Below are 12,299 nucleotides of genomic sequence, written 5' to 3' on the forward strand. Positions count from 1 at the left end.
TCTATGCAGTTACAATATCATATAGTGTACTCTGTGACTCCTTAGCAGAAGAAAAGTTAATGGTCATAGTTGTATTCAGTTTAGTCTGGATCAACAGAAGTACATTTCCAGGATAGAGCCTGACACCTGGCACGTACGGCTTTGCCTACTCTCTCAGGTGATCGCACTCATCCAAAACAGGTGGGAGACTAGTTTATGAATCTCATTTTATGTTCTGCCTGACCTGTTATTTATTTTTGTTCAAATAAGAACTAAGTAGAATCATACAAAAATCAAGGAGGTCGTCCATACATGCTGAGTGGTGCTCATGTACTTACATATTCCTTGACATTTTTTGTCTTGACAGCTTTGTAAGAGTAGTATGCAGGATACAGAGTCCCAAAAAGCAGCCTGCAGGGAGAGAGAAGACAACATGAAGCGTATTACTATTAAGTTTTACTACAATCACATGATGTTAAATAAACCCAAACCAACTAACCATTTACTAATATTTCTTGCAAACACAAACACACTGCTGAAGTGTTCTCATTGTGACAACATTGACATGCCTGCCTGAATGTGGTAGAGCGTTCTCACTTAATGTGTCATTGTTTTCCCAAAGAGGATTTGGATATACTAATGCAAACAGCCGTACACATATGGAGCTATAGGCCTATATGTGACGGATCTTTGGAGGTCTGTTTTTTACTAAAAGGAGAAATTGTGTTTGTGAGTTTTCACATGGTAGGAAAAACACTGATTGAGGACCAATTGAAGTTTAATCAAGCAGTGCCAAATCTCTGTACCTAAGCGCGAATTTCTCTGTCCTCTCTGCATGTTTCACAGAGAGCGGGGCTCAGATCCCCCCCCCCCCACACACACACACACACACACACACACACACACACACACACACACACACACACACACACACAGCTGTGGTGCAGACGGAGCGAACTACGTCGCCTCGGCAGTTTGTTTATGTCACAGTGAGTCACGGCAATGCAGATAAAGCGGTCATAAGTGTGGTTACAGTTTTCAGAACTTCATGCAGACAGCATTTGCTGCAATATAATATTAATGGTGAGGTGAAAGCAGCCAAGGAGCGGTTTCACTTCCTCTGAGACAGACAGGCTCACCAGTGTTCTCTATGCCCTGGTGACTGACTGACAGGCTGGAGGTTGTAGGGCAAGGCAAGGCAACTTTATTTCTATAGCACCATTTAGCAACAAGGCAATTCACAGTGCTTTACATAAAAGATTAAAGAGCAAGAGTTAAAAAAATAAATTAAAAAAACAGGCTAAAATAGAATAAGATACAAATGAAGAGGTGAATTATACAGAAGAGAAGACACTTGAGATTGTGGCAAAAACTTTCACAGTGCTCGATTTTCATTTTGTGACTTTCGATTGAATAAAAGACCCAAAGTCCCAGTCATATTTCATCATTAGAGTTTTCTTTAAAATAGTGTTAAAACCTCGTCTCGTTCTCATGAACCCAATCTCGTGTATCATCTCATGAGCCGAGGGTCTCGTCTCACCCCTACTTATCAATACATTTGCTCTGTTTACATTAACGTAGTTTAAAGGCTACAGTTTGTCTCCACCTTTACTGTCTGGTTTTTACACTCCCAACAGTCCCCACACACTTGTGAAGGGGATTTTACACCCCAAACAAAATGGCAGTACAGCATAATCCAAAGTGTACAAAGGCTTACATACAAAATTTTGGTTTTACAGTTAAAAGCCATCACCCGTTCCTGCAGAACAATCTGGGGATTTATTTATAACCTATCATGATCTAGTGTTGGGTGCTGACCCAGAGTCTGAAAACTACTGGATCACAAGACAATGACTCAATGTTTCCGCTGTAATCTTCTGCAGCGGCAGCGGTTATGGGGTAATGTGGGGTTTGGTTCCATGTCTGGTCCAGTGCAGGTTTCAGCACTACCTCAACATACTGCACTCTTCTTTTGTTCTTTTGCACTAAGATACACAGCATTTTCTATGTATAAATGTTTATTGTTTGCATGTTAGGGTCTTTGGAATGTGGTGTTTTTGCAATGCACTGCTGAAGAAATTGTAGTTTCTGTAAGTGGTGTCGTTTTGTCTGCCCAGTGCTGCTAACTGCACAGGCACTCTTTTTTGTATGGGAAACATGTAATGCATTACTGTATTTGGTATCATTAAATTATACATAAGAGCTATGAGACATTGAAAGCTTAGAACAATAGGAACATAAGACTCAAACAGCTTGTCAGAATGTCAGAATACCGAGAAGAAGCGGCAGCAGATCAGTCGAGTTGCCTCACTGGGTAGGGGTAATGTTATGTTCAAAGCAGTTAAGCTAGCTGGTTAGCAGCACACATTGCTCAAAACGTTTTGAGCAGACAGCGCAGTCCTTGTTAGAGCTGTTACACACCAACCAGACGGCCGACCGTCGGCAGAAAAGCCAGTCGGACTGATCAGTCGGGTCTCCAAAAAAATGCCTCAAAACACACTGAGGCGACGCCGACTTGAGCGTACACGAAACGTAATACGTCTCTATAGCAGCAGGCGGCGCTTCTCTGTATCGTTTCCCAGAAAATGAAAACCGGCAGCTGATTGGACGAACGCGTCCAATCAGTCCAAACACCGAAACATGTTTCTGAAAACATTTTAAGAAAATAAGAAAATTGAAGAAATAGGCCAAGCAGTTGCTGAATCTGTCATCATTTCAGATCAACAAAGGTCAGTTTAAAAGATTTGTCAGATTTTGAGAGGCTCATCCGCTCGCCATTTCCGGGTGAGTCCCGACTGCCCTGTCTCTGACTAAGCATGTCGACCCGAGCCGGCCAGAATGAAGGCTGACAGCTCCTCCAACGGACAACGGCACGGAACACACCGAACAGACTCGAGTCACCGACCTCGCCAGACGGTCCAACGGCCGATAATCGGGTTGGTGTGTCAGGGCCATTACACTGCCATGATCACAGGTGCGAAACCTCAGAAGGGCTACTTTAAGATTACGTATGCGTGTCTTGGAGAGACCAATGCATTTACACCTTTTTCAACATGTGGCTAAAAATGTGTCAACAACAATCTTGTCTTGTAGTCTTGAGGGCTAATTAAATATAATGCAACTATAAATGGTAACATATTAAATCTCTATGAAGCTGCATTGACGTGTTGTTGTTTTTTTTGGCCATTTGGGGGTAGCAGAAAAAAACTGTACAATACTATACAACACTGACCTTATGAAGTTGTTATGGCAAACGTGTTAGTTTCCTATTTACACATCCAGCAGTTACAGACTACAGAGCAACACTGACAGTTGACATTGACATTAGGAGTTGTGTCTGTTAAATGCTCCACTATGGTCACCAGCTAGTCTCTAGCTGCTGTTTGATACTGAGCGTAGTGTACAGGGTTTGACAGAGTTTTTTCACTAAAAACAGCAACCGGCAAATGTTCAGTCTTAGCTGTGAAACAGAACCAAAACAGGGAAGCTGCATGCTTGAAAACATTTCAATAAACCTAAAAAGAGATAACTGCAGAGTAAAGGCCAATTTATGCTTCTGCGTTAAATTGACGGCGTAGGTACGTAAGTATCTACGTGAAGATACCGACCCTACGCCGCGGACTGACGTGTACCTCGCACAAAACTCACGTCGCTCAGCCGTGGCTCGGTAGTATTGCATTGTAGAGGGTTAACTTTTCCTGCTCCAGATTTCCCACCGTGGTCAGAAAGAACAGGGGAGACACTGTTTCTGTCACTATGACTCTAGAGTCGGTACTGTCTCCGAAGCATATCACCGTCACTTTCTCACGTGTCGAACACACACTCCACACACACACAAACACACACATGCCAGAGATCAACGCACACGTATAAACTTCAGGCCACTTATGTAAGCTACGGCGAAAGCTCTGCATGAAGCCACCGCTGAACCATAAGTCAGCCTTTAGTGATAACAGACCTTTTTCACGGCAGACATGTTACATGTCATAGTAGGAAAAGCACAGGTGTATTCAAAACCATTAATGATGGCTGCATTCCACTTAGGAGAGGCCCTGGTATTGTTCATGCTGACTCAATGAAATAGCTCACTGGGACACTTGATGGAACTGAGCCATCGTTAAGGTCATCAATTTCAGCTGTGCTTTTCCTACTATGACAAGTCAACATGTCTGCTGTGAAAAAGGTCCATTCTCTGTGGAGTCAATTCAATTAACTTTTATTTAAAGTATCAAATCATAACAACAGTTATTTTAAGACACTTAAAGAAAGAGTAGGTCTAGACCACATTCTATAATTTACAAAGACCCAATAATTCCAGTAAATCCCCCAAGAGTAAGCGTTTAGTGCCACAGTGGCAGTGGCTGGGACAGACCCAGGCTCTTGGTGGGCGGTAATCTGCCGCTGCCGGTTCTCATTCATTTCTATAAGCTACACATTTCACATTACACATAGTCATTTGATCCATTGTTTTTACAAACAATATTCATGAGTGCAGGTTTAAATGGAATGCCATCTGTTTCATAGTTCATTTTTTGTCTTAATTTGCTCTCAGCAGTGCTACAAGAAAAAAAAGATTAAGTAATTTGAAAAAAATTATTTGTGTATTTTAAGCAAATATTATAGACGTCCATATGCAGAGATATTACAGGTATTATTATTGTTTTCACCTCAATGGTGAGATAAACACCACAACTGTTAATATAGGACCAACCACTTATAGCAAGAGTAAAACTATAGGTCTTTGTTGCTGCTGTACACCATCTAATGGAATCAACAGAGCCCTCTTTCTATATATATATATATATATATATATATATATATATATATATATATATATATATATATATATATATATATATATATATATACACACACACACAGAAACAAGGGCAGTTTGTCCAACCTCTCTGTTCTAAACTGCACACCATATATTCTCCCTGACAGAACTGTGTGTGTGCGTGTGTGCCTGTGTGTGTGTGTGTGTGTGTGTGTGTGTGTGTGTGTGTGTGTGTGTGTGTGTGTGTGTGAGCGAGAGAAAGCGACTAGATCAATTTATAGCAGGACCCTCCTTCCCTCTCTCTGACATTGTTCTGCTCCTCCTCCCTCCTCCCCCCCTCACACTGAGCTTGCCATGGCTGCAGCACAGTGTGTTCTCTGCAGATCTGCCTAGGCTGCATGCTGGATCTGTTCAGCTAGAATCAGCTGTCACTGCTGGTACTAACTGGTGCACTCGTGGAGCTTTTCCCAGGCTTTTGGGGGCAAAGTTGTCATTCACTGCCATTAACCAATCATACTTGGGACTGGACATATTGTAGACAAATGGATGGGCTAATATTGGCTAGATTACAAAGTGGAGCAAATAACTGTAGTCACAGTACACTTTGTTGTAGATTGTAATTCAGCATACTTTCACTCTTGCATAACAGAATTTGTGATTTCCTGCCAGATCAAAATGCATTTCTCACTACATTTCTCATACTGAAAAACAAGGATACAAATCTCATAGTTCAGTGGTTTAAAGATGTTCAGCAGCAGCACTCCAGCTCTCCTGTCATGTTTAAACGGTTGCAAGAGAATAATTAAAAAAAGAATGGTCAGAATCAATGCAGCAGAGGCTAGAGGTGGGCGATATGCATTAGACTACTGTAGACTATATGACTGCTTTGTTGTCATATTAGACATTTTTGCAACTTGACATGTACTTACTTACTCAAAACTGGCATTTCTTCTATTTATTCCATTAACAATTTCTCAATTGGTTTTCCACAAAATGTAATGTGTGATGATCAGCGTTGGGGTAGTTACTCAAAAAAGTAATAGATTACACATTACTAGTTACTTTACAAAAAAGTAATGCCTTACTTTACTACATTACTTACTGCTGAAAGTAACTAGTTACACTACTAGTTACATAACTTTTGGATTACTCCGTAACATCACCTGAGATGCACCATAACTTACCCGTCAAATAACAATATAAAGTTAAACCTTGTGTATGCCCAGATCAAAACACACCCTTATTATAATGAGGACACAAGATCTCTCTTTTATGCTCTTTAATACCACAGAGCTGACAACAAAGTTGTGAACATCCCAGTCGGACTCAATAACCAATCTGATTGGTGGAGTGCTAGCCCTTGACTAGCGAATCAGTGCACTTATGTTAAAACACGTACCGGAAATGACGAGCGGGATGAGCGTGACGAACTCCTCTCAAAATCTGACGAAAATCTCTCAAAAGCAGACAGATTCAGCAACTATTTCTCGCTTAAAATGTTTTCAGAAACACGTTTCTGTGAACTATTTTCGTAAAATACGAGATCGTATTCTGAACGAGCCAAAATTATGGTTGACTTTGAAATTCGGGAGAAGCCAGACCCATGTGACACGTTCCTCATTTCTGGTTTTCATTTTTTGGCAGGTAATTATTCGATCAACAGCAATGCGTTACAGACAAATGTAATCTGATTACAGTAACCCCCTCAATACTGGTGATGATATATATTGATATTAGAGCCCAGCCAAAACTTTGGCCTATAAATTGCCTGGGCCGAAATCTGTGTAAATGTCAACTATAACTCTTGGTGTTTGTATATAGGTCATTAGGGTCCATTTTAGTCGTATTATTGATTATACCGGATAGGAAAACTGGCACTTTAATTATGAAATGTAGAACTCTGACTATTTTAAATTATGAGAACTTAAGGATGTAGTCCATGTGTTTATTATTAAAAAGGAACACGCCGACTTATTGCGACTTTAGCTTATTCACCGTAACCCCCAGAGTAAGACAAGTCGATACATACCCTTCTCGTGTCCGTGCATGTTGTAACGCTGTCTGACTGTTCCACTGGTAGCTTAGCCTAGAACAGAACCTGCAGGTAACTGGTTCCAACTAGCCTACTGCTCCCAATAAGTGACAAAATACCGCCAACATTTTCCTATTTACACGTTGTGATTGGTAGAGTCACAGCGTGTACAAATAACAAGGTCACATGACACACAGCCATCTTCTAACCGTGAACTATATTCTCAGAAAGGCAAAGCACTGCTTCTTCTGCTACTTGGGCGGAGTGATTTGCTTTGCAGCAAGCCTTTCTGAGAATATAGTTTGTTTATGGTTAGAAGATGGCTGTGTCTCATGTTACGTTGTTTTTTTGTACATGCTGTGACTATACAAATCACAACATGTAAATAGGAAAATGTTGGCGTTATTTTCTCACTTATTGGGAGCAGTAGGCTAGTTGGAACCAGTTACCTGCAGGTTCTGTTCTAGGCTAAGCTACCAGTGGAACCATCAGACAGCGTTACAACACGCACGGACACGAGAAGGGTATGTATCGACTTGTCTTACTCTGGGGGTTACGGTGAATAAGCTAAAGTCCCAATAAGTCGGCGTGTTCCTTTCAGTACCCCACTTCATGTGGATCTCCTTCCTTTGTTGTCTTTTGTTGTGCTGTGTGTCCAATTGTCTTGCATGTATGCCTTGCTGCACCACAAATTGCCCCTCGAGGACATTATCAATGAAGATGAAGTTTAATTTGAAATGTCGGCCAATAAGTAACAAATTGTTTTTTTTTGTATCAGTCACAAAATTCCATTGGTCAGGCTATAATCAATACTTTGATATAAAATTGCAAACCAATACCATAAGGTTTTTTTCCACATTGCCCACCCCCAACAGAGGCAATGATACCCTGATTTTACAGATTATGGGTTAAGCCCCAAAAACACTAGTCCCTACACTTCTCTTCTACACTAATGATTCTCGACAGTGACTGCTCACGCCTTTTAAACTCCAAACCACTGAGTTGTAAGGATTCCTGTATTTGTAGTCTCCCAGCCCATAATCCTGTGGTGTGTTTTTTTCTTTCAGACTTGACAAAGCTCCTCTACAGCCACAGAAGATATTATACAACTGTTCTCACAGGATGAGTAGTACTGACCACGACGGAGGCAAACTTGATGTGAAAAATCGTCCGAGTGCCCCTTAAAAGCCAGTGATATCAATTTGTTTTTGGATAATTCTCAACAACTTTAATACCTGACAAATTGAGGTTCCTCATCACACTGATGCCGTAAAATCCAACACTGCCGAGCAGTCCTGCTCATTGATTTACAACACTGCCTGTAGGGTGTAATACAACCAGAGACATAAAGGGAAAGATACCGCGTATAAATAGTACGGCAACATCTCTGACAGCATACAGCTGAAAGCTGTAGTGAAGAGATACACTGTCAAAGTGTACTGCACTTGGGTACAGTGATGATATAGATAAGTAAGTGTCCCTTGATTACCTCAGTCTCCCTGTAACTGTTCTCAAGACTGACAGAAAAACTGATGCACAGGCATAAAATCTAATTCCACCTCCCAACTGGTAATACCAATGTCATTCTGTACTGGATCAAGAAGGGGAAAAAGAGACGCAGATGGAAATAAATAAAGAGAGAAATTAAGGAGGCATGATCTTACTTAGGGCAGTCATGCTGGCAACCTGAACTGGCAGACTTGAGCTGCTGAATTTAAACTGACCCAGTATTTAAACTGGCATCGGGAGGAGAGAGGTGGGAGGCAGAGACGAGAGGATCCCTGGTTGCTACTGTCAAGGCCCCCTGACACACCAAGCAGACGTCTGTGCCTGCGTGCAAAAAGTTGCAACTGGCACAGTGAAATTCTGCGCAGCTTTGCTGATTTGCTTGGCAGAACAGCATTCAATATTTAACATGATCAAATGGCCGCCAGCTAGTGGCAGCAATAATTGATACTGCAAAAACTACAGGTGATGGTGACAGACGAGCAAGTAGGGACAAACACCCGTCAAGCCAAATGCAGACTTGGTACCAAGAATGTTGGACTTGAGTTAGTCTTGCTTTACCAGACCATCCACACGCTGCGGAGCGGAGGAGGGTCTGGCTAGTCCACATAGCATTCTGGGATGGGAGAAAAACGTGTTCTGGTTTATTGGCATTTCTTCAAACCAATCACAATCGTCATGGGTGGTGCTAAGCTCCGCTCGGTGCCTCTGCAAAATAGCGTCGGGAAGGAACTTGTTTTGGTGGAGCGAGTTTTAGTCGTGCAACAGAAAACTCAGATTGGAATAGAATGCCAACACAAACAAAGCGCAAGGAAACGAACATCGGCGAAAAGACAAGCATCCAGCGATATTTCCTGCGGCACCGGAGCAATCCCAGAAGTGGAACGTCAAGGATATAGACTAGACTTCAGTGCACCTTATGCAGTAACTCAATTCCTTGTCAATTTCCAGTTATTCAATAGATTTAAAAAAAAATCCCATCTGCTGGTTTGATAGCTTGTCACTGAAAGACAGAAACAGCAATGTTACATTCTGTTCAGAAGAGATTTCACCCTGTCAACAAATCAGAAAGTAACCATTCACCATTCTCAGCCTGTCTAAATACACCATAGTGGGTAAAATGATCCTACTGCCATCAGGGCACCATTACACATACCAGCTTATAAAAGTTCATCATCCAGTATCATTATTCCAAGTCCTTAATTTCCTCTGATACCAATGCTTTATGGTTAAGCTTCAGAAGCATCATTTTATGTTTTCCACAGTATGGGTTCGTCTGTGTTTTAATGAACTGCCATGCAAATTACCTTATCAGGATAAATAAAGTTGTTATCAACCGAACTAAATTGATTTCTGCCTTCTCCAGTAACACGTTGTCCGAGTTGTTTTTGCTCCATTAACTCAGTTTCTAATAATACTTAGGCAGTCCAGTAAGTAACAGGCAGAGAAACCGTGCATAAAGAGAATTTAAGGTTAAAGATAAATAATATAATAAATATTTTGAACCAGGGTGTCCAGGTGGCTCGATAGGTGGAGCACGCACCCATGTATGGAGGTTTATTCCTCGACGCAGGGGCCCAGGGTTCAAGTCCGGCCGGCGGCACTTTCCTGCACGTCTCTCTCCCTTTTCATGTCTAGGCTGTCCTGTCGATTAAGGGTGGAAATGCCCAAGAAAAATAATATTTGGAACCATATGCGCAAGAATATGCATAAGTGAAGGTGTCTAAAGCTATCAGTTACTGTAGTGGTCCTGTTGTCCCACATTGTTCCATCCTATTGCCGGAATTTCAATTTTCTTTCTAACTCCACACCCTCAGATTCTTTCATTTTCAGAATCGTAGTCTGCAGCCCCAACCGACGCTGACTCAAGTGACATCACTTGGACCTCACACAGCTCCCTCTGGAGGAACAAAAGGATGTATCCTACGTTTTTTTCATATATGCAATAGTACTAAACACCTAAATATCACACAAAATCGCTTGAGCTCCCCTAAATGATCGAAGAAATCACACCAATGCTTCCACGACAACAGCTGCCAAATGTCACCATCAACTCTTATTGAAAATGAATGACTGCTGGCCACTTTTGCTGCTCATACATCTTTTGCTGTGATTGCACAGTTGATGTAACTGTGCTGACAAATCTCCATCTGCTCTTTTTCAGACCATTTCTTCGATCTACTTTCTAAATCTCTGGCTCCCATTATCTCAAACACTGTAGTCATCTCTCTACCATTCTTCTTTATTTGTCTCTCCCACACGCATACCCATCTATGTTGTCAGTATATCCTGCTACTGTATCTCCAAACTGTCACCTTTACAGGGACTAATGCCGTGATCAGACTACACAATATCATCCCAATAATGGCCCGACACGACAGACATAAGGAGTGTTGTGTGTCAAATGTGTGTCAATGGACTTCTTGAGTAAAAAAAGAAAAAAAATCCGTACTACCGTGGCTGTCTGCCTCACTTTCTCGTGAGGGTTTCGGCTGATTCTCCTGAAACGTTGATGTCTGACTGAGACCGTTTTATTATACTTAGACCATAAAGGTAGTGGGCATGTTGATGAAGTTTCTAACATGCGGCTGGTGCTAACGGAAGTAAACAAACAACGAGGGTGAAGAAGATGCCAGAAATAAGACATCGAAAATGTCTAACTGGAGAGAAGATTCGGGAACTGAAATCGTTGGACAAATTCAAGGAACGGCAGGAGACTCGGTTGGTTATAACCAAATTACGAACCGGACACGCAAAATTAGATTTTTGTGCAATTTTGACAGCAATACTGTCCTTGGCACCTTACCGATCCCCTTTGTACGACATCACACAAGTCATGAAAGGCAGCAGCGGGAGCCTGGGTAGCTCACCTGGTAGAGCATGCGCCCATTTATTGTTTTACTCCTTGACACAGCGGCTGCGGGTTGAACTCCGCCCTGCGGCCCTTTCCCCCTTCATGTCTTCAGCTGTCCTATATAAATAAAGGCCTAAAATGCCCAAAAGAATTCTTTAATTTTTTTTTTTTTTTTAGAAAATAAACAGCAGCAGTGTATGTATACATAGACATAAAATGGATTCAAATGTAATCCATAAAAGTTTTATATTTTATATTTACAATATTTATAGGTTTTGATGTTACATTAGGAATTGCTGCTCATTCACTTTTTGTATTAATTTTTTATGGAAAACTACATGACATCTGGTAGAATGATTCTCACCAATCAATCTCATTAAATGCTAACTCCTGATTTTATATTATTCTTATAATTTCAAAATGTAATAACCCAACATGCATTCTATTGCCTTTTTGTGAGTATGTATTAGAGATGTTCCGATACCGATACCGATACCGGTATCGGTTCCGATACTGCCTAAAACGCTGGTATCGGGAAGTACTGGAGTTTATGCACCGATCCGATACCACGTATTAAAGCCCTAAAGAAAATCTACGTTAAAGTAGTTTATTTATGTTCTTTTTCCGTTATAACTGACTGTCAAACTGCATAATAAAAGAAAGTTCTGGGGCATTCATTGTTCATGTTTCACAAAGAGTTTAACCTGAGCCAGACTGACAACAAAGATAGAAATAATATCACATCCATACAGGGATAGTAGTATACAGTTGTTAAAACATAATAAAATATATGACACACTGGTATCGGCTCGGTACTCGGTATCGGCCGATACGCAAGTTCAGGTATCAGAATCGGTATCAGGAAGCAAAAAATGGTATCGGGCCATCGCTAGTATGTATCAGAACCTGTTCTGCACTTCAGTGGTCTAATTAGTTTGTTAGATCACAAGTACCCAAAGAATATGTTCATATATATTTTTCTTTTTGTATTAGTGTGTGTTTGCAATGCATCTGGTTGTGTACTGTTAATGTAATGTGGATTTGACACTTATATGGGAGTCAGCCACTCTGTTTTCATATATATTGCTTATTATCCAATTTGCATATGATGTATGACATGTCATCACATTTGTTTATATATAGAAAGGTTG

At 41.0% G+C, this 12,299-nt stretch overlaps 1 protein-coding gene across 1 annotated transcript in view; it reads right to left on the minus strand.

Annotated features, from left to right (window-relative positions):
* Nucleotides 1–12,299, minus strand: part of reep3b (receptor accessory protein 3b) — a 52,542-nt gene that overhangs the window by 30,390 nt on the left and 9,853 nt on the right. Inside the window, exon 2 of the mRNA XM_078278570.1 lies at nucleotides 318–390. Within this exon, the coding sequence (XP_078134696.1) occupies nucleotides 318–390 (73 nt within the window). The remainder of the gene's footprint in view (nucleotides 1–317; nucleotides 391–12,299) is intronic.

This window comes from Sander vitreus, chromosome 21, assembly GCF_031162955.1.
Source record: "Sander vitreus isolate 19-12246 chromosome 21, sanVit1, whole genome shotgun sequence".
Taxonomy (NCBI): Eukaryota; Metazoa; Chordata; class Actinopteri; order Perciformes; family Percidae; genus Sander; species Sander vitreus.